Genomic DNA, 23,475 nt, shown 5'->3' with positions numbered 1-23,475 from the left:
AGAGCCGCGGGTAAGTCAAATAGCATTTATTTTGCATTATTCATTAATAAAACAAGTGTATTTGTCAATGAGTACATCAGTAATATAAATATAATGTAGTATAATTCTGATTTGGTTATTTTTGTCAACGTGTCGGAATATGAACTACATATTTTTTTCATGTGATAATTACTGTAGTTTGTTGATAAACTGTCACAAATGTACTGTTTATGGTGTGAGGGTAGTACACGGCATACTATGTACATATTTTTGAGTTGGGACAGTTTGTGACTGTACGTTGACAGCAAGTGACAGAGGAACATGTGACATGCCGTCGCAATGTTGCAAGAAAGAAGATCACGTTTGAATAACAGCACACGCCTGCAAGCTGTATTTCTGTTTGCGTGTGTGGTAAATACAGTAATTGCCACTGACAGAAAATTGCTGTAATGACATTGACACCTGAAATTATCTTCCAAAATGTTGAGATGTGTGTGTATATATATATATATATATATATATATATATATATATATATAAAAACAGGACTCTCAATTTTGCTACAAATACCCAACAAGATCCTTGTTTGCGGTCAGTCGTCGCCGTTTCGAAGTTGCCGTTGTTGACCGAGTTAGCTCTTGTGGGCTAAGTCACATAGTCAGCTATTTGAAATCAATGTGCTAAGGAAAGAAGAAGTTCTCTCCGACTAACTTGCTGAAGCCCGATGCCTCTCCAACGTTACTTGGTCGTGGAGGGAAAACATTAAAAACAGACCATTTTTGCAGGAAGCACGAAATCCAAAAAAATACAGCTGAATAGGCGCAGATTCTGGAAGAACTTGAAAGCTTTCTGTGCAGGTTATTGTATGTAGCTGCTCTATAGGAATCCACAACTCAATACAAAATAATATATCCCCTTTTGACATATACTTCATTCTGTTAGCCCCACATTAATTTAGTACAATATTGTACATCGATAGAGGCGTATGAGGCCGTCTTGCTTAAAAAAAACATCCAAAGATGGCCCCCGGCTATGGTTGCTGAGCGATATGTTAGCTGGCTCATGATAAGTTACACTAACTGTCAGGCGATACGCTGTTACGCCCTGTTTTACCATTGCCGTGATTGACAAGGCGAAACTCGATCTTTTGACTGTATGTCAATGACATTTTTCAACGACTGTAAATTTCAGCATATGTAAAGTATTACAAGCTTATTTATCATCATTGACATTTGATACATGCAACATGGATTTGCACAGAGGTCTGATTCTAGTGACCCAAATGTCATTTTCTTTTATATTTTATGACCTAAACTAATATATTAATCGACTTAATAACGATGATACTATGAGAATTTTCCCCTTGTAGTAATAATAATAATAACAACAATGGCTTATTCTGCTATTCTATTCTTAGTAGTAGAATAACAAACAAGTAGCGGGCACGTAAAATACAGGAAGCCGGTTTACAGTTTTCCAAGTTTGTGCTTCTTTTGGGGAAGCAAAGCAATCGTTATCAGTACGTTATCACTAGAGAAGCCTTTACATAACCTTACATGCGCTTGTCTTGGATTTATCTCACAAGAAAGGTAGATATCACCAAAAGTACTCAACTAATGGTCTGGGGGCATCATCTCATTGCTTGCGGCCTTTGTCCCTTGTCTTATCGCACCTATAAAAGCACACTCCAGCACGGGAAACATGTTCCAAACCCGTCACATCCACCCAATCGTCGTCGACTTCAAAAGGTTTTTTTTAAATCAACTCTTAAACATTGTGTATGGTTAAAAAAAAAAAAAAAATCAACCATTTGCAAAGAAGAATTCATGTTTCATTTCTTTGAACAGCTGCAGTTCACAACATGGCTCACCTAAAGATCTACGCTGGTAAGTTTTTCCTCACGGATTCTACCATAACATCAGCATACATTTAATTGGCTGTTTTTTTTCCCCACAGTTTTGTCCATTTTGATGTGCCTCCAAATTGGTATGTTTTTCAAAATCCCTCACTATTTTTCCCAATGTACCTTTTTTTGGTAAACCACTAATGTTATTGATATCGTACATCTACAGTGTCCTCCAGCAAACTGGTGTGCTACTACACCAACTGGTCTCAGTACAGACCAGGTGTTGGCAAATATTTGCCACATAATGTCGACCCCAACCTCTGCACGCATTTGATCTACGCCTTCTCGGTCATCAACCCTTCCAATGAGCTGTCGACATACGAATGGAACGATGATGTTCTGTATAGGTCCTTCAATCAACTCAAGAACAGGTCTGTTATGTCTTGTCGGCAGATCACGATTCTTGTGTTGTGTTTTCGCTCAACCTGTTGAACATCTTTGCGTGAGAATGTCATTACGTTTGCGATTGTTTCGAAAGCGGGGAAGAGTTTACTTGCGGTAATGATAAGCTGTGGGACGGAATTTGAAAAGTCAAAGTCATGGAGGGCATAGTGAAAGCAAATGTTCAAAACACAACCTGTTCAGGTTCAAACAGTTGACAGACATTGTAATTTTCTCATTAAATTATGCCTTTGTAAATAAGTACCTATGGGTACTTATTTGTCCGTCATGGAATGTTTTCATAAATTCTGTGAACCAGACATTCAAGATTCCAATATATTTACCCTTCTGCCGTTAATATATTCACACGTTTATAATCGCAAAAATATTTGATGGTCACACAGCAACCCCAAGCTGAAGACTCTGCTGGCCGTTGGTGGATGGAACTTTGGAAGTACTCAGTAAGTCTAAAAAAAAAAAAAAGAGCTTAACAAAATAATGGTGACGATACTGCAGTAAAACTGCTAAGACGAAGTACTGGTTTTCATCATAACAGATTCACCATCATGGTCTCCACTCCGGCCAACCGCCAAACATTCATCCAGTCATCAATTCGATTCTTGAGACAGTATGACTTTGACGGTTTGGACCTGGACTGGGAGTACCCCGGAGCTCGAGGAAGCCCACCTCAGGACAAAATGAGGTTCACGGTGTTATGCCAGGTCCGCTGCTAGAACATTAAATAAATGTGCATTTTCCAAATTACACAAAACAAGATTTTGTGATTGTGTATAATTACAGGAATTCCTCGCCGCTTTTGAGGAAGAAGCTGCACGGACCAGTCGGCCACGCCTTTTGCTCACGGCTGCCGTGGCGGCTGGCAAGGGAAACATTGACAACGGTTATGAGATTGCAAAAGTGTCAAAGTGAGTTCAATGAAGGGGGAAAAAAAATGTTAATGATGGCTTTTTGTGTTCCTTTGGTAGCATTAAAATGTCCTGTGATGTCAAATAGGTTGTTGGATTTTATGAATATCATGACGTACGATTTCCATGGAGCATGGGACCCCTTTACCGGTCACAATAGCCCCCTGTATCGTTCTTCTTTCGATGAAGGGGACAACATCTACTACAATGTGGTGAGTACATTGTATACAGTATATCCCATTTAGAGTTTAATGAGATGCCCAATAAATGTTTCTCCCTTCCCACTTTTTAAAGGACTTTGCGATGAAATACTGGCGAGACCAAGGCGCTCCCTTGGATAAGCTCAATGTCGGTTTTGCAACATACGGGCGCACATTTCGTACAACTTCAGCAGCTAATGGTGTTGGAGCGTCTGCCAACGGGCCGGCTTCAGCTGGGACGTACACTCGTGAAGCTGGGTTTTGGTCCTACTATGAGGTTGGTCAACACGGTTTGTTGTGCACCATTTTTCATATATTCTTCGGCTTCTTCCATCTAATTTTCACCAGTTTACTCCTTCTCCATTTCGTAAGCAATTCTAACAAATCTAACATAAAATGAAAATGTTCAGCTCACTTGTGACGAGTGTGCTACCCATTCAGACTTTTCTAAATATTCCCAAATTTAGTAACATTTTCTGTGAACATTTCCCATTGGAAATAAAAATAATAAATATAATAATAATAATATAAAAATAAATGATCACCACCACCTGTCTATCAATTAGGGGCAATGGTTAAACTGAGAAGACAGTAACCACCTTTTGCACAAAAGCATTTCAAGGTTGCTGCCAAATATTCCAACATTTAGTGTAATTTCATATTTTGGGCAATTTAAAATGCCCATTCATGCTGGTGTTTCCTGGTGATTCTACTACAGTGAAATGGCATGTTTCCCAACACAAAGGTCGGTGGTTCGATTCCTGGGTAGGCATTCATCATGTTGTATAAAATCCCATTACATCCTATCAGATGTAATCCTATCAGATTCAGCAGTAATTCAACTTTTAAAGCATATTTCCACTGCATTTCAGTCCAGCTTCAGCTTTCAAACATGTTCATTCTACGTGTTACGTCCCCAAAAGGTGTCTAGGGCAAGGTGGGACGTAACAAAAGTGTACAAAGAAAATGAAAGGGAAAGGTAGCGCACTAGTAGCTCAAAGGAAAATCAAGTATTTCATTCCAGTGTAAAAGGAAACAAGCTTCACAAAAACTGGGGACGGAACAAAAGCAATCCTCAAAACCTGACTACAAAATAGCAGAACACACAGTAACCGGCACAGGCACTTGGTCAACCACACAGCAATGTTTTTAAAGAGCAGCACCGCTTGATGCCTGCCTCCTATTTAAGCCAACTCCACCTGATTGGTAATCAGGCACACCTGGGATGCACCTTCCAGGTGTGTTACCACTCAGCAGAGGAGACATTAAAACAACACACACATTAAAATGTAAAATAAAATAACTAACACAGTTGCGCTATAAGTCTGTGAAGTTTTACCACAAAACACGCTTTAATAATTTTACTAGTCTAGTTTCCCATGCATAAAACAATTCTAAATGCACATAAACAACAAATGAAAGGAAAAAATGAACAATTATGGTTACTTTTATCTTCATTGAAAGTGTGACAATGACAGTGTGGGAATGAGATCAACCTAGACACCACCTTCTTGTTTTGAAGTTATTACTTGAATTCAATACTGTTTATCAGCATTTTATCAAAATACTTTGCAACTTTATTTGGCTGCATTTTGGGTTATTTTGCAATTGTGATCAAAAGAACAGCAGAGACTTTCAAATTATTATTATTATTTTTTTTTTGCAAAACATGAAGGTGGTTTCTGTGTTGATCTCAGACGCTCACTGCCTCTCACTGAGGCTCACTGTCACCACCAGCGTTAACTGTAGCTGGATTGATTTGTAGGTAGACTTCTGACTCATTAGCCTTCATGATGTTAATCCTAGAGATTAAGACACACCTAACCAGTAACTCTCAGAACATTATAACATTGTTTTCTTTCATTATTACAGATTTGCACATTCCTCATTGGAGGAAGTCTGCATTGGATCGATGAGCAGAAGGTGCCCTACGCCATAAAAGGCAACGAATGGGTTGGGTTTGACAACAAACAGAGCTATGAAATCAAGGTAAGAAATAGTCTACTTTCATTACTATTGAAGTTTATATACCCGGGTTGTGGAAACACGGGTCAGACAGATGTCAGTTTAACTGGCTTATCAATTTTTCACTGGTCAGTCTTTGTGTTGGTTTCCTTGGATGTTGTCATTAAATGTAAACAAAAACAACTATGAAACTATATACAGTGTCCTCCAAACTGCTATTTTAACGTGCAGCACTCTATGCATGATGTCCACAGGCACGGTACCTAAAAGAACATCATTTTGGAGGGGCTTTTATCTGGGCTCTGGATCTGGATGATTTTGCTGGACAGTTCTGCGGGCAAGGAAACTACCCACTCATCAGTTACCTGCGCTCTCTTCTGAGTTCAGGTCAGGTGTTTGTAGTAACTAAAGCAATCAATTTAACACATCGATTAGCCCCTAATTAATCTGGTCCACTATCTACTTCATCATGTTAGATATCCCAGCACCAACTCCGGAAACAACAAACCCAACGGAGTCCACGATGACGCCAACCACCACTTCCCCACCAACCACCACTTCTCATCCAGCTGCCACTTCCAAACCAATCACCACTTCTCCACCAACCACCACTTCCCATCCAGCTGCCACTTCCACACCAACCACCACAACTTCCTCAGCAACCATCACGACTGTCGCTCCTGGTAGCACATTCTGTGAAGGGAAGCTTGATGACCTGTATGTGAATGGTGATGACCAAAACTCCTTTTATCAGTGTTTCCAAGGTCGCACGTTCCTCCAGAAGTGCCCTAGTAACCTTGTTTTTAGAAAACAATGTAATTGCTGTGATTGGCCATAATACATACGGTACATACAGTATGATGACAATGTCTTCCTCAAACAATACAGCATGTTTTCACTCTGATTTATATAAGGAGAATTCAACACTGCACAGTCCAAAGGTTACATTATATCATATACGTATATCATACATAAATATATACACACCAACCATACTTATCCTCACTGTCATTAAAGCCCTACTACCTGTTAGATCATTTTGAAGCTCGTTTGTCCTCTTTTATAATAAAGGTGTATTCTATTGTTTACCGTCCAGAGTCATGCAATCAACACACCCTGTGTCGAGTAATAAACTCACTCACCCTATAATCAACACATCCACCCTAAGTATTGCTATAAACACACTCACCCTATAATTAACACATCCACCCTAAATATTGCAATAAACACACTCACCCTATATTCAAACACATCCACCCTAAGTATTGCTATAAACACACTCACCCTATATTCAAACACATCCATCCTAAGTATTGCTATAAACACACTCACCCTATATTCAAACACATCCACCCTAAGTATTGCAATAAACACACTCACCCTATATTCAAACACATCCACCCTAAATATTGCAATAAACACACTCACCCTATATTCAAACACATCCACCCTAAATATTGCAATAAACACACTCACCCTATATTCAAACACATCCACCCTAAGTATTGCAATAAACACACTCACCCTATATTCAAACACATCCACCCTAAGTATTGCTATAAACACACTCACCCTATATTCAAACACATCCACCCTAAATATTGCTATAAACACACTCACCCTATATTCAAACACATCCACCCTAAGTATTGCAATAAACACACTCACCCTATATTCAAACACATCCACCCTAAGTATTGCAATAAACACACTCACCCTATATTCAAACACATCCACCCTAAGTATTGCAATAAACACACTCACCCTATATTCAAACACATCCACCCTAAGTATTGCTATAAACACACTCGCCCTCTAATCAAGTCACGCCAATAACACACACCCCTTGGTAAAAATGCCATTTGGCAAAGCATAGTACTGTACATTACAGCTGTTAACTCTTCCAGATTCTATGGAAGACTTATGGAAATTGACCCTGCCTTCCGACATTCTCACAAAAAACCTCCCAGATTGTGATGTTTTTGTGTGAATAAAGAATATATGTTTGTCAATGAAATAGTGAAAAGAAGAATACGTTACACAGTGACAAGTGTGGAAACAGAGAATGTGACTAAAAACAACAATTAATATAAAGTTGATTGTTAAAATCTGGCTGTAGGATATATTTTTTTACTGTTCATTTTTCATCAAGTAGAATGAGGAAGAGATACCGATAATATACCATCAAAGTTTCTCCTATTTGACGATGTAGAGCCGAAATGCTGGTGGAAAACAAGCAAGATGCCTGGATTAGCCTGCTGCTGTGTTTAATGGAACTGTCAGGAACATGTGACATGTCCCATTAGTTGGCAAACGTGGTGCGCAGTCCAGTCCTGCGCATTTAAAGGCAATGAGAGGCGCTCATTTTATTCGGTTAATATTACAGGGGCGTGGGTGCGCCTGACTGCGCTGCTCACGAAAATTGGCGCGCCGTGCCTGCACCTGGTCCAAGCAATCAGAGCACAATAATACAACATTCTAACAACATTTATAGGACAGAAAAATGGAAAAAGCATAATCCCCTTTAAAAGTACTAAACACCAAATTGATTGATTACCTAAAAAATACAACAAAACAATAAGCTAACAGGTGTCAGCAAAAGCACGTGGTGAGGCCGAGCGTCACTTGCAATGATGAAGATTAAAAAATAATAATAATAATAACATATATCCATACATTTTCTATGCCACTTAAGCCTCATTAGGGCCGCAGGGATTCAACCCATGTGCTATCATTTGCACAGAGGAAAACCCAGCATTTAAGTATTTAAATACACAAATGGTAATACCTGCTGGAGATACACAAACGGTTTTCAATTAATAAAAACATAAAAAGTGTCTGAAATCAATCAGATTTTTTTTTTTAAAACCAAAGTGAATTAGTAATTAAAAAAAAAATGTTTTTAAAAACTCCATGTCAGCGCCCTCACCAGCCATGAACTTCATGGCTCAATACATTAAGATAATTGTTCTGTGTTAAGATCAGAACATATTTTTTAAATGACATAATTAGCATCTAATTAAAGTAGTGCATTTCGTTTGTTTGGGACAAATAAGGTGACAGTTTATGACACTCACAGCTGCCTTGTGCACGCCTTCATGCTGAACATACAGTATCTTTAATTCGTGAGTGTATATATTATATGAGAGAAAATGTTTTGGAAGTGCAGTCTGTGTGGCACAGCAGACAACTATGATGGTATTCTTTAAAAGTGTATATTATAATGGTAATTAATACAAAGGCAGTGGCGGAAAACAGTCACAAATCCCATAGTTTTTGCATGTTTATGTTCACCCGTGGGCGGCACGGTGGTTGAGTGGTTAGCGCGCAGACCTCGGCTATTTCTGTGTGGAGTTAGCATGTGCATGCGTGGGCTTTCTCCGGGTACTCCGGTTTCCTCCCACATTCCAAAAACATGCTAGGTTAATTGGCGACTCCAAATTGTCCATAGGTATGAATGTGAGTGTGAATGGTTGTTTGTCTATATGTGCTGGCGACAAGTCCTGGGTGTACCCTTCCTCTCGCTGGGATAGGCTCCAGCACCCCTTGCGACCCTCGTGAGGAAAAGCGGTAGAAAATAAATGAATGAATGAATGTTCACCTGTCCCACTTTATTTGTTGGTCCTTGAACGTGTGTTAACTTTCTTTTTAGCACTGAACAGATATACCACTGAAGTGTATTTTTCCCGTTTTCTTTTCACCTCATATTTAGTACCAAATGCTGATGTGGGAATGCACAAAAGTAAAAATCAATGTTTTTATTGGGTGCTTTTGTAAGGATAAGGAAAGCCACCCATGCAAATGTTTTGATTTGAATGTTAACTGAACAATAGTTGCGCTAGTAAATATGTACTGTTCTCCCAAAACCTACACAAACATTAAAAAAATGATGTAATAGCATTATTTCACCACAAGGGGAAATGTCTCGACAATTGCGTATCACCAGCGTAGAAGACCATATCCCATGTTGGACCCGAAAAAGTGACAAAATGCTAAAAGTCTAATGATTTCCGTTGTTAAATATTGACTTAACAAAACAACCAGTACACCTCTTTGAATCAGTCATGTGTACCAGACTTATCACCACAAACATCAAACAGCTATGCAATATACTCTTCAGGCCTGGGATGGTGGATGATGGGTTGGTATTCATACATGTTTGCATACCGGTGGTTTCATAGACAACATTGGGATTCCGGGCCTCTGTTCCACGTAATTAGCTTACAATGACAAGAATGCTGAGCCACCTTAAATGGTGATATACAGTATCCAGCGAACCGCCACGCCCTGTTAACCAGTATAAATGTATGGAACACCACTCATCACCATTCACTCAGCACAGAGAAGCAATTAAAGGTTTATCTTGGTTGGTAAGTAAATTGACAATATGGGTTTATTTGTTTATTATGCATTGAGATATTTTTTTTCTTGGACTTCACTTCGAATTTTAAAGCTGACATAATAAAACTGTAAATATGGCCGAGGTCAAGACGTCTTTGAGTTTGGATTGTTGATTAATATTGGCCCTGATGAGTTTAGAGTCATCTGAAGTTCTAATAAAGCAAAATCAACATATATATATATATATATATATATATATATATACAGTAATGGTTTTTGTATGTTTGTAATTGTTCCAGATGGTCTTTGGTACCAGATTAAATCTTTAACCACTATCCTCTACCAAAGTAAGTAAAAAAACATTTCACTTTTTGTAAACATTTTACCCATTTTTGAAAAAACTCCATCCAAATTTAGACTGGTCCTCAATACTTGAGCAGAAAAAAATACTCATTTTGGATTGTACATGTTAGAAGTCATGATTTTTTTTTTTTTATCTTTACAGCAACAACATGCAGGAGCTGATTCTTCTTGCAGGTAAGGGGTAGAAATGATTTGGTTGAAGGTTCATAGAAAATAGAATCAAATGGAAACATTTCATTTGTCATTTGAAGGTCTCTGTGTGGTCGCTGCTGGGATTGGTAAGTTTATGTCTTGGAATAATTAGTAGATAAATACAATGAGCGAGTAAACGTACTGTCGTTATCCCGCTCAAATTTCACTCATTCTACAAACTAATCTAACTTTTGCATTTTTAAAATTCTTCCTTATGCTGCTTGTTTATTTTGCTCTTTCTTGTTTTAGTCTTTAGCTTGTTTATTTTTTAATTTAAATCTATAAAAGAAGTGTTATTTAGTTATTAACTACAGTACTTAAACACCTTATTTTTCCTCAGGTCCAATCTTTCCCAAAAAACTGGTGTGTCACTATGACAGCTTGTCAGAAGATACACCAGGGAAAACACATCTCGGAATTTCACAAATCGACCCCCATCTGTGTACTCATCTGATCTATAGTTATGTCGGTATCGGCGACTCAGGGAGCCTCGACATTATCCCGACTGACATACCAAAATTCCAAGCTTTCAATGCACTAAAGGAAAGGTCAGAGCACGACACATGCACTATTTTGCTAAGAACGTTGTTGTTATTGACTGGACGTATGTAAATGTACTCTATGTGCCGACAGCAATCCACAGCTTCAAACCTTTCTGGAGGTCAATCTGATGCTGGACATCCCTGCGTAAGTTTGAAAATATAGATATATTTTATTAGGGGCGGCACGGTGGTCAAGTGGTTAGCACACAGACCTCACAGGTAGGAGACCAGGGTTCAATTCCACCCTCAGCCAAATCTGTGTGGAGTTTGCATGTTCTCCCCATGGGTTTTCTACTTCGGTTTTCCTCCCACATTCCAAAAACATGCTAGGTTAATTGGCCAATCCAAATTGTCCATAGGTATGAATGTGAGTGTGAATGGTTGTTTGTCTATATGTGCCCTGTGATTGGCTGGCAACCAGTCCAGGTTGTACCCCGCCTCTCGCCCAAAGACAGCTGGGATAGGCTCCAGCACCCCCGCGACCTTGAAAATGAATGAATGAACATTTTATTAGATCATATATATTTGAATGTGTAAGCTAACTTGGAGAAAAGACAACACTAAGCATCGCTACTGAGTTGTATGACTTATGACAAATGGTAACATCATGCATTACCGTTTAATATAAAATGTGTGCAGCTCATTTTGTTTGTAAAGAACACTTGTTTTTTTTTCCCCCCTACAATTATTAGACTCCTGACCACGATAACCACACCACAAGGGAGACGAATTTTCATTGACTCTACAGCCAATATCTTGCAAACATATCAGTTTGATGGGCTAAACATCTTCTGGATGAATAGAAAGAACTACCAGGCAGTTAACCCGCACCAGTTCTCAGAGCTCATTGAGGTACAGTATGTGTATTTAGCTTAAAATACCGGACTGCATTTTTCCATCTTAAGAACATAGCCCGACTCCGTCCATCGCTTACATTCTCTGCCGTTGAATCCCTGATCCATGCATTCATCATGACCAGAATTGACTACTGCAACAGTATTCTCTACGGTACACCTTCCAAAACCCTCAACAAACTACAATATATTCAGAACTCCGCTGCCCGCCTCCTCACCTCCACCTGCTCTTGTGAACACAATACCCCTGTCCTCAAAAACTCTTTGCCCCATTCACTCCGTGCTTGCCTTGACCTTCCCAGTTTCAAAAAACAAGTAAAAACCCACCTTTTTAAATCTGTTTTAATGTCTAACTTTTTATACCTGACTGCTGTGCCCCGCTTTTATTCTTGTTTTAACTGTGTATTAATGAATGAATGTTGTATTTTAATGTATCTTTTACTCTGTTTACTTGCTTTTATTCAATTCCATTCTTCTGTGTCTTTGAGTATTTTGAAAAGCGCTAAACAAAAAAAATGTATTATTATTATTATTATTATTAACCCTGTGATTGGCTGGCGACCAGTCCAGGGTGTACCCCGCCTCTTGCCCATAGACAGCTGGGATAGACTCCAGCATCCCTCGTGACCCTCATGAGGAAAAAGCGGTAGAAAATGAATGAATGAATTATTATTATTATTATTATTATTATTATTATTATTATTATTATTATTATTATTATTATTATTATTATTATTATTATTATTATTATTATTATTACCCTGCCTCTCGCCCAAAGACAGCTGGGATAGGCTCCACCATCCCTCGCGACCCTCATGAGGAAAAAGCGGTAGAAAATGAATGAATGATTATTATTATTAGAATACATATTATTGTAAATGTTGATCCAAGACTTCACCATGCATTTTTTTTTATTGTATAGGAACTATCCGCCAAGGGTATACACCTCACAGCGAGTGTCTCTGCTGAGGAATCAGTCATAGATGACAGTTATCAGTTCCAAGCAATTGCCGAGTAAGCACAAATGTCATTTCTAAATGATTTGTACAATTTGCTGTTTCCATGTTTTGATCAGCAATAACTTGACTGTTTTAACAGTAAAGTAGACTTCTTCAATGTGGTGACGGCAGGAATTGACATCAACTTCATGTCTGATCCCAGCGACACATTGTTTCAGCAAACGGTCAGTTACGACCAGCTCCTGCAACTGTATACTGTATCTATTGCTAATTATTGCCCTGAGCACCAATTAGGCCGCTGTTGTTATGCAAAGTGTTGCCCATATTTTAGAAATCTGCAATGGAATACTTGGTCAGCAAGGGAGCACCAAAGAGGAAGCTTATCATGGGAATTGCAGCATTTGGCCGAGCATTTGCTCTGACACCTAAGCCCGATGGTTCTGGTTTATGCCCAGATAAAACTGCACCGCTGCAGGGCTACTTTAGTGATACACCAGGTCGCTGGGCCTATTCTGAGGTAAGAGACGAGATCAGCGCAGCTTTGGTTATAATGATTTAAAATACATTATGACAAAATGTATCTTCCTTACAGTTGTGTCATCACACATCTGCGACTACAGGCAAGATTGCCAATGCCTGGGTGGGCTATGAAAGCATGGCAACCATAGCTGAAAAGGTAGGCCACTTCAGCCAAACACAAAAACATGAAACAAAGCTACTATTATTATCCCGATGCGGAGACCAGTGAGGAGAAGAGCCTTTAATTGAATGTCAAATATCTACCTACCTGTTATCAGCTATGTTTACATTATTTTGCCAATCATTCAGCAGTTAACATTTTTCTCTCTGTGCCGTACAGGCAAAGTATATCCGGGAGAAGGACTTTGAAGGAGCCTTTGTCATGTCAATCAACCTGGATGACTTCAGTGGGAAGCACTGCCATCAGGGCAATTATCCCGTCATCCAAAAGCTGCATGAGGAGTTGAACCAAGTGCCTTAATTTTGAAAGATGAATGAATTCATGATTAAAAAAATACATTCTTGCTTCATTGTTATGAAAAATACAACATTTTGGTGGCTAAAGGGAAAATTAATGAATGACTTTCTCTTTGGTGATGGAATGGGTAAGGGTCATGTTCTGTACTGTAAACATTTATGACAGTTTTGATCGGCTCCAATATAGTTATTTGTGGTATAATTACATGATTATATAATGATACAAGTGTTGTTCACATGATGACCATCAAAGCAGTGATACGCATCACACTGTATTTCATTGATAGTTGTTTGGGGATTGTGGGTAACCTCCCAAAAAAATAATAAAAATGTGTCAATCATTGATATTGAAATTCAACAAAGATCGTCTCCTGTTGTATTACAAAAACGACTTATCAATTAGCAAACCTAATGACCCCTTTGTGGTCAATATTATACCAATTATACCCATACTTGTTATTATATGGTCCTCAGGTTATGCCTTTCGGGCTTTCGCCATTTTGTGGTTACATATGAAACCCCATAAATGATTTAATTACATAATTTTGGTCTGGAAACACGGGATTAACTTGTTTCAACACCTGCAGCACATAAATACTTGGTGCACGTTACTTACATGAGGGCTGGATTCTATACAGAAAAAGACAGCAGTTGTGTCCAATTTAAGGGACTCCAGTCAAAAACTGTCAGAATTTTGGAGGCTCGTCCGCCAGCTGTGGGTGTAGCCTTGTGAATTTAGACAGAATTTCATGCTTATGTCACATGTTGTCACGATGAGATGATATCTGTTACCCAGGATCATAGAAGGAGCATACTATAAAAACATAACTAAAGTGAAAGAGAATGTTGGGTGGTGCTCTTTTCTCATGGCGTATAATGGTTGTTTGCTTATATGTGCCCTGCGATTGGCTAGCCACCAGTCCAGGGAGCACTCCGCGGAAGTCAGCTGGGATAGGCTCCAGCATACACCCGCGACCCTAGTGAGAATAAACGGCATAGAAGATGAATGGATGGAGGACACCCTCTGTGGGACACACGCAGCAAGCCCTTGCAGCCACATTAGGTTAGGGTCCACCTTGCGCCCCCCACCCCCCATGTTACAATTGTAAAGTTCATCAATACAAAGTGAGAAATTAACAATATTGTACTCATTTGTAGCAAATTCCAAATTACTTCATAAATTCCCTCTGAATTAAATCCCATAGAGAACGCTTACCCTCACTTGGGTCGTGGGGATGCTGGAGCCTATCCCAGGTGTCTTTGGGAAAGAGAGGCGGGGTACACCCTGGACTGGTCCCCAGCCAATCACAGGTCACGACCAGCTCCTGCAACTATAATCATTCATACCTATGGACAAAGTGGAGCATGTTTTTGGAATGTGGGAAAAAAAAAAAACAGAGTATCTGGAAAACCAAAGAACATGCAAACTCCACACAGAGATGCCCGACCGGGGATTGAACCCAGGTCTTCTAGCTGTGTGGCCTAACCACACCTAACCACTCATTCTAAACAGACAGGTAAGACCAAGACCGGTTGGCTCATATAAATCAGTGTAATCATTGCATATGGCAAACAAAGACGTTTTGGAACAATCATTCACAAAATGATCTTAAAATTAACAATTTTATTGATTGCAAGACTACAGTTGTTTTTTATATGTAGACTGGAAGGTCACATTTGCAAAGTATCGTACATTAAAGTGACAAAAAGACGATTACAAGACAGAAATAAATTTTTTAGATTGCCATAATAGTAATCCAACCCCTCTAAGAGCGCATGGAATAGACCATATAGCAGACACCATACGGAAGATTTTAAACAACGTGAGAACTTTTGGATTTATAAACTTACCCACAAGACACCTAGGGTTGGATGAGGACATTGATTGCTGTTTTCTTCCGTTTGCTTAACACTGCCATCTGGTGGTGTTATGCCCACATAGGTGTGCTTTGCACTATGACACGCACTCTTCCTTAATAATAACAAAGTGAGTAAAATATGATCAAAATATCCACTTCATGTTTTTTCTTTATCTTCCTGTTTATTTATACTCACACATTCTAAAGCTCGACCAGTCCAGTGTGTACCCCGTCTCTCGCCCGAAGACAGCTGGGATAGGCTCCAGCATACCTGTGTCCCCAGCGAGGATAAGCGGCATAGAAAGTGGATGGATGGCATTACAAAGTTGTTGTTGTCGTGTTCGGAGCGTCCCCGGAGGCGTCTTGTGTTCATGTAACGAGAATGAGGAAGTGCCGTTCCCAGGATGAAAGGCCTAGGCATAATTAAATACATTAGTTACCTCTGTTAATGTGTTATTTTTGCACAGTTCTAACAGAGCACTAATCAAGATAATCATGTGTCTTCTCTGATCTGTCAAACATGTTTTTGTTTTTTTAAAACCGGCTCCGCCATGAATGGCTGCCTTTCAAGTATCTACAGTGCATCCGGCAAGTATTCACAGCGCTTCATTTTTTCTACATTTTGTCATGTTACAGCCTCATTCCAAACTGTATTAAATTAATCTCTTACCTCAAAATTCTACACAAAATACTCCATTATGACAATGTGAAAAAAGGTTTTTTTGACATGTTTTGAATTTATTAAAAATAGAAAACAAAAAAATCACATTTACATAAGTATTCACAGCCTTTGCCATGAAGCTCAAAATTGAGCTCAGGTGCATCTTTTTTCCACTGATCATCCTTGAGATCTTTCTACAGCTTAATTGGAGTCCACCTGCAGTAAATTCAGTTGATTGGACATGATTTGGAAATATAATAACTGTCTATATAAGGTCCCACAGTTGACTGTGCATGTCAGAGCACAAACACCAAGCATGAAGTCAAAAGAACTGTCTGTAGACCTGCGAGACAGGATTGTCTTGAGGCACAAATCTGGGGAAGGATACAGAAAAATGTCTGCTGCTTTGAAGGTCCCAATGAGCACAGTGGCCTCCATTATTCGTAAATGGAAGACGTTTGGAACCACCAGGACTCTTCCTAGAGCTGGCCGGCCTTCTAAACTGAGCGATCGGGGAAGAAGGGCCTTAGTCAGGGAGGTGACCAAGGCCCCAATGGTCACTCTGTCAGAGCTCCAGCGTTCCTCTGTGGAGAGAGGAGAGCCTTCCAGAAGGACAACCATCTCTGCAGCAATCCACCAATCAGGCCTGTATGGTAGAGTGGCCAGACAAAAGCCACTCCTTAATAAAAGGAACATGGCAGCCCGTCTGGAATTTGCCAAAAAGCACCTGAATGACTCTCAGACCATGAGAAACAAAATTCTCTGGTCTGATGGCTTTCGTCTGGCCACTCTACCATACAGGCCTGATTGGTGTATTGCTGCAGAGATGGTTGTCCTTCTGGAAGGCTCTCCTCTCTCCACAGAGGAACGCTGGAGCTCTGACAGAGTGACCATCGGGGCCTTGGTCACCTCCCTGACTAAGGCCCTTCTTCCCCGATCGCTCAGTTTAGAAGGCCGGCCAGCTCTAGGAAGAGTCCTGGTGGTTCCAAACGTCTTCCATTTACGAATAATGGAGGCCACTGTGCTCATTGGGACCTTCAAAGCAGCAGACATTTTTCTGTATCCTTCCCCAGATTTGTGCCTCAAGACAATCCTGTCTCGCAGGTCTACAGACAGTTCTTCTGACTTCATGCTTGGTGTTTGTGCTCTGACATGCACAGTCAACTGTGGGACCTTATATAGACAGTTATTATATTTCCAAATCATGTCCAATCAACTGAATTTACTGCAGGTGGACTCCAATTGAGCTGTAGAAAGATCTCAAGGATGATCAGTGGAAAAAAGATGCACCTGAGCTCAATTTTGAGCTTCATGGCAAAGGCTGTGAATACTTATGTAAATGTGATTTTTTTGTTTTCTATTTTTAATAAATTCAAAAAAAGTAAAAAAAAAACGTTTTCACAATGTCATAATGGAGTATTTTGTGTAGAATTTTGAGGTAAGAGATTAATTTAATACAATTTGGAATACAAAATGTAAAAAAAGTGAAGCGCTGTGAATACTTTCCGGATGCGCTGTACCTATTTTCTACATCTACCACAGGCTTAATTCAGTAGAATTTAGTTTTGAGATGAAGTACAAGCTGAGTGATACTGTGTTATTATAACATTCGATCTGCACAATCACTGGAGCTTTTTAAATCCTTATTGAAACTTTTATGGTCTGGCTTTTAACACAGTTTAACCTGGGCATTGGAAGCTAAATGTCCTCCAGTAAACAAATGTGATATTTTCTTTCATTTTAGTGATTTTTTTTGTGTAAAACATAAAAATACAAACATAGTATCAACATACACATTATATACAACAATTCCATCCCATAGATAACAAAAGGTAATGAGTATACTATGGGCAGATAGCACAGCAGTTACCTAGCATGACCTAACTAGCATCACAATTAGCATACTTCACGAAAAAATACTGCCATCTAAAATACAATATTTGGTAATCTAATCATTTAAACATACAACCATAGATAAAAAAATAGATCACCATTGTAAATAAAGGTACATTTGTTTGGACAGATATAACAAAAAAGCTCTTAAAAGGTTAATTTAAGAGCTGATATCGAGCAATTTCCATGGTTTATCTTGATAACCAAAATCACATAAGTACGTCAATATGTGTAGCATTATGAGTTATTTTTGTTATTATAAGTAGCTTTAGTTAGCTTAAGGTACCTTTTGTTGTGTCAGGCAGCTGCTTTACAAACAATTAGTGCAGCTTTGCACCAGCTGCTAATGGTGCATTTGAGGGAGCCGACTGTAGGACTTTTGCCTTTCCAAAGTAAGATTTGTTTATTTATGAAACTGGTTTTAATTCTAAATGTTTTTAAACGATTGTGTAACCATGTGAGAGTTAGTGTGCGTGACAGTTTGTTGATGTTCGCTTTTTTTGAAGTGCTGTTATTTGTGTATTCCTGCTTCCTGCCTTGCCCTGTTCCATTTTTCTGCTTTTCTATTTTTTCCCACACTTGTTTTTTATTTCAATTATGTTAATTTAGTCCGAGTGTGTGCTCCTTCCTTTGTTGGTTCATTATCATTCATTTGGTGTGCCCTGTTGCCATTTTCCTGCCTGCACAGCGAGATTATTATTATGCATTTTTTTTACTGCATTTGGGTCCTGCTCTCTAATTCTGTTTTAAAAGTCAACAAAGTAGCCTTTTACATTGTTTTGACAATCAAAAAATCCAGAGAAGAAAGTCAAATTCATATGTTAGCATGAAAAAAATCTGACACACAGGAGAGTGTGCTCATGTATTAAAAAATGAATTTTTTTCAGAAGATATCGGGTGTAGTTCAATTCCACCCTCGGCCATCTCTGTGTGGAGTTTGCATGTTCTCCCCGTGTATGCGTGGGTTTTCTCCGGGTACTCCGGTTTCCTCCCACATTCCAAAAACATGCTAGGTTAATCGGCCACTCCAAATTATCCATAGGTATGAATGTGAGTGTGAATGGTTGTTTGTCTATATGTGCCCTGTGATTGGCTGGCCACCAGTCCAGGGTGTACCCCGCCTCTCGCCCGATGACAGTTGGGATAGGCTCCAGCACCCCCCGCGACCCTCGTCAGGATAAGCGGTAGAAAATGAATGAATATCGGGTGTATCTTCATTACTGTACAAGTTTGTTGTCTTAGAGACTACTCCCATGCTCTAAAGTCACTGATGGATGTGGTCATTCACAAAACACCTGGGGGGTATTCAAAATTCACATCAGATCTTGCGTGACCAGTTTACAGAACATGTACATGATGATATGTTGAGAAGGGAACTTAAACGGAACATCATTCAAACCCCAAAGTTATGTCTTTTACTACACTCAAGGGCATCGCTATTAGGTGGGCAGAAGGGGGAAGAAATGCAAATAGGCAAAGGGCTTGTGCATTTTCGTGGTAGTTGAGTCTAATGCAATGACTGTATTAGCCTTTTGAACTGAGGAAATGAGCTAAAATGCTAAAAGCATTAGCTTGGTAGCATCAAAAGTGCCAAGACTGTCCTCAAGCATTTCTACATCGTGCCATGTGTACACTACCGCTCAAAAGTTTGGGATCACTTGCAAATTTCTTTGTTTTCCAAAGAAAAACGTATTTTCATGCAGTTCAAAAACAATTTTTGCCATTTCACAAACACTTTTATCCATTTCACAAACAATTAAAATGAATCAGATGATTTTCAAAGAACGATCTACATTTTTGCATAGAGGCCTACTATCAACAACTGTCAGTCCTCTGCATCACTCTCCCGGTATGGCTGCTAATCCAAGTTCATCATTTTGTAAGAATAATAGTTTATTAGAAAACCCATCTAAAATTCTAAACTAAAACGAAAATCTCTTACCATGCTATTAACGACAAACTGGGTCTAACAAGGACACAAAAACGCTGCCCAACTGTGCAAGAAGACGAATATCTAAGAGTGTGGAGTTTAAGACAAAGAAGCCTCACAGGTCGTCACCTGACAGCTGCACTAAATCGTACCCGTCAAACACCAGTGTCACCAGTGTCAACACGCGCAGAACACACAGCTAGGAGACCAGGGTTCAATTCCACCCTTGGCCATATCTATGTGTGGAGTTTGCATGTTCTCCCCGTGCATGCGTGGGTTTTCTCCGGGTACTCCGGTTTCCTCCCACATTCCAAAAACATGCTAGGTTAATTGGTGACTCCAAATTGTCCATAGGTATGAATGTGAGTGTGAATGGTTGTTTGTCTATATGTGCCCTGTGATTGGCTGGCGACCAGTCCAGGCTTTACCCTGCCTTTCGCCCGAAGACAGCTGGGATAGGCTCCAGCACCCCCGCGAAAAAGCGGCAGAAAATGAATGAATGAAGGAATAAACTAAAATGCTAACAATTAGCACCAAGCTAACTAACTACTTGGAAATGTTTTTCAGACAAATCCGATAATTTTTACAACCCGTCTTTAACATTAGCCACTTTCTATTTCGGGTCACACAGAAGTCACGTGGTGGTTTTGGCTATTTGACTATTTTGACTATTTATTTCCCAATCTTAAATATTGAACAAATTTCATATTCCCTCCTAACACACCTCAGACCACAGGATATAATCTTACAAAACATAGGAAAATTTGGTGTTTTCCATCTGTGGTCTGGATGGGGGAAAATCAACTGTATTGCATATGCAGATCATGACCGTCATTAAAGTCCACCTGCCTTACCCTTTGTTTGAGTCATGTTATGGCTTTCTTCATAATGATCTGTTGTCTACTTGTCATGCAATTAACACACCCATCCTATGTTATGCCAATAACACACACCCAACAGGTTATATAAATGACACACACCCTTTGGGTAAAAAAATGCCATTACGTAAAGCATACTTTATCATGGCTGCCAACTCTTCTGAATTTTGCAGAATACGTCTTGAAAATTTCCCACGCCTTCCCAATTCCTGAAAATCTACCGAATTGTGATGATTTTGTGTGGTAATAAAATACTCATTTGTAGTGTTGTCTTTTACTAAGGATTTCCATGGTCAAATTTGATTAGTTACGTATTGTCTATAAGTGTCTAACATACTGTGGATCTTTCGAAGAGCAGAGATAATGGTGATCTCGACAAATTAACTGATCTCATTTGTGATTTAAAAAAAAAAAAATTCCACCTGAAAGAACAAATAACAGAACATGGTCACCGTCGGCAAAAATCAGAAAACAACAACTTGCCAAATATCTGTTAGCAGCCTAATTTCTTGCCCTGAAATTCACCGTCGGGATATAAACTGAAGTTGGCGTAACAGCCTTACCAATTTTAAATGATGGACACAGATGAGCCGTTTTCTGGAGTCATCTTTAACCTTTTCGAAATACCTTTTCGAAAAACCTTTTCACACTTTGAATGACTTCCTGGTAGACATTATGAGCCAACAAGTCCATCAATGTCCACGGTCTTCCTACCTTTCAAAGCTATAGCGCTCAACTCAGCTATTTGGAATCGTGCCACAGAATGCATGGTAAGTATAGGTCTTCTGTGAAACACATAAATCATTTTCAATTCTTTTTTTTACCACAAATTGGGCTTTTTTGTATCAAGAAATGGTATTTATAACAAAGACAGTCTTTATAAATATGTATGCTCAGCAATAGTGTTGGGCATCGAATTTGAACAATGGTAGGGCAGTGTTGTTTCAATAAGGGCACTTCTTTTTGGATGAACTGTCTGAACTTCTCCATTAACGTAATTATGAATTTCTCACAAGGCTATTTTCCATCAGGCATTACAAAGCAGGTCTGGATAATCCAGTTTTATTAATAGTTGTCTTTTTTTAACGTTTGTGTACCTGTATCTAAACTAGTGACGATAAACTCCATTTCTTATACTAACTCCAAACATACAGTATATAAGCAATAATCAGACATCTTATTAAGATGGTTGCAATGAAACGTTTGGATGTGGCAGATCTACCCCTTAAACCAATGCAAGAAAATTGACCAAACTTAATAAATCACCTTTCTACAAAGGTGGCTTGTTTCAACAAATTTAGTTCGGAAACTGATGTTAAAATGGCCAAATACAATCAAAAGTTTTTCAGCATTATGTGAAAGGTAATGCAGTGAAACCGTATTTGAACTGTAAACTGGTTAGTACAGTTCAGTGCAGTACATGAATTGGGCATCATCCCCATTCTCGCTTGCCAGCGCACAATGTAACCATCTATGTCATCCAGGCAACTCACACGTGCGCAACAAGTACATCTGTTCGACTTACTAACAACCTCGAGTCCACAAACCTCAACCTGTGAGACCATGTCATGCTCACAATTCACTCGATGGACAGAGCTGGACTCGAGTCAGTCGAGTTGAGTCTACAACCTGCAGATGCGGACCAGCATGGGGCTCTTCAGCCTCCTTGTTGCAGCTCATTTTGCCGAGCATTGTGATTTCAAGAAGAATGTGTAATATCTGAGTCACCGCAAGTCCCTGAATGCATCTGTACTGCTTTCTGACTGCTGATTAGCTGAATAAGAGATGGAAAGGTAGATTAGTGTATGCAGTGAGTCTCAATGAAGAGAAAAAAAAGCTGAGGGAGTTTTGAGTTGAGTTGAGTTGCACAAAAAATAAAACTATGTAATGAACGAGGACATAGCGATGTTTTATAAGACAAATTGCGGTGTAGCTATGTGTTTTGACAATGTGACAAGTTTGGAGGTGACTCTAAATTGATTGATTGTCACTGCTGTGAGATGGGCGGACCTCTTGGCAGCAACTGCAGAACAAATGCTTTCACTTTAGTCTACCAAAAAACATGTTTTTTCTGTCCAAACTGATGCTGTTTTATTTTAAATTTAAATATTTAAAGTTTTGTTTTAATTGTAAACAAAGTTCAGTGTTGAAATAATTTTAAGGTAACATTTACATTTTGTGGGCTGCACGGTGGTCGAGTGGTTAGCGCTCAGACCCCACAGCTAGGAGACCCGAGTTCAATCCCACCATCTCTGTGTGGAGTTTGCATGTTCTCCCCGTGCATGCGTGGGTTTTCTCCGGGTACTCCGGTTTCCTCCAAAAACATGCTAGGTTAATTGGCGACTCCAAATTGTCCATAGGTATGAATGTGAGTGTGAATGGTTGTTTGTCTATATGTGCCCTGTGATTGGCTGGCCACCAGTCTAGGGTGTACCCCGCCTCTCGCCCAAAGACAGCTGGGATAGGCTCCAGCACCCCCGCGACCCTTGTGAGGAAAAAGCGGTAGAAAATGAATGAATGAATTTACATTTTGTGGGCTGCACGGTGGTCGAGTGGTTAGCGCTCAGACCCCACAGCTAGGAGACCCGAGTTCAATCCCACCATCTCTGTGTGGAGTTTGCATGTTCTCCCCGTGCATGCGTGGGTTTTC

General features: G+C 39.5%; 2 protein-coding genes and 1 long non-coding RNA gene across 3 annotated transcripts; 2 read left to right on the top strand and 1 right to left on the bottom strand.

Annotated features, from left to right (window-relative positions):
- The first annotated feature begins 1,824 nt into the window (after positions 1 to 1,824).
- On the top strand, positions 1,825 to 6,422 carry LOC131104195 (acidic mammalian chitinase-like). The gene is made up of 11 exons (XM_058051127.2): positions 1,825 to 1,865; positions 1,936 to 1,965; positions 2,052 to 2,256; positions 2,671 to 2,727; positions 2,823 to 2,988; positions 3,068 to 3,192; positions 3,281 to 3,404; positions 3,487 to 3,669; positions 5,265 to 5,381; positions 5,612 to 5,744; positions 5,834 to 6,422. The coding sequence occupies exons 1-11, from the start codon at positions 1,841 to 1,843 to the stop codon at positions 6,193 to 6,195; spliced, it is 1,527 nt and encodes a 508-aa protein (XP_057907110.2). The 5' UTR covers positions 1,825 to 1,840; the 3' UTR covers positions 6,196 to 6,422.
- A 3,788-nt stretch (positions 6,423 to 10,210) lies between these two features.
- Positions 10,211 to 13,167, top strand: LOC131104735 (chitinase-3-like protein 1). The gene is made up of 7 exons (XM_058052233.2): positions 10,211 to 10,235; positions 10,594 to 10,801; positions 10,887 to 10,940; positions 11,488 to 11,647; positions 12,572 to 12,663; positions 12,748 to 12,832; positions 12,940 to 13,167. The coding sequence occupies exons 1-7, from the start codon at positions 10,211 to 10,213 to the stop codon at positions 13,165 to 13,167; spliced, it is 852 nt and encodes a 283-aa protein (XP_057908216.2).
- Positions 13,168 to 15,243: 2,076 nt separating this feature from the next.
- Positions 15,244 to 19,130, bottom strand: LOC131104866 (uncharacterized). The gene is made up of 3 exons (XR_009119840.2): positions 18,304 to 19,130; positions 15,660 to 15,876; positions 15,244 to 15,576 (listed from the first exon to the last, which is right to left on the bottom strand). It is a non-coding gene; the product is annotated as an uncharacterized LOC131104866 (long non-coding RNA).
- Positions 19,131 to 23,475: the final 4,345 nt, after the last annotated feature.

This window comes from Doryrhamphus excisus, linkage group LG15, assembly GCF_037039965.1.
Source record: "Doryrhamphus excisus strain RoL-2023G ecotype Guam linkage group LG15, RoL_Dexc_Guam_v1.1, whole genome shotgun sequence".
Taxonomy (NCBI): Eukaryota; Metazoa; Chordata; class Actinopteri; order Syngnathiformes; family Syngnathidae; genus Doryrhamphus; species Doryrhamphus excisus.
Note: the sequence above shows the minus strand (reverse complement) of the source record. Positions and strands in the feature narration are given on the sequence as shown.

Bases quoted from the DNA above. Each gene is read 5' to 3' on its own strand.
- LOC131104735 (XM_058052233.2), top strand. From the start codon at position 10,211: ATGCAGGAGCTGATTCTTCTTGCAG. The intron at 10,802-10,886 runs GTCAGAGCACGA...ATGTGCCGACAG, and splicing joins TTCAATGCACTAAAGGAAAG to CAATCCACAGCTTCAAACCT. The intron at 10,941-11,487 runs GTAAGTTTGAAA...TACAATTATTAG, and splicing joins CTGATGCTGGACATCCCTGC to ACTCCTGACCACGATAACCA.
- LOC131104195 (XM_058051127.2), top strand. From the start codon at position 1,841: ATGGCTCACCTAAAGATCTACGCTG. The intron at 2,728-2,822 runs GTAAGTCTAAAA...TCATCATAACAG, and splicing joins TGGAACTTTGGAAGTACTCA to ATTCACCATCATGGTCTCCA. The intron at 3,670-5,264 runs GTTGGTCAACAC...TCATTATTACAG, and splicing joins GGTTTTGGTCCTACTATGAG to ATTTGCACATTCCTCATTGG.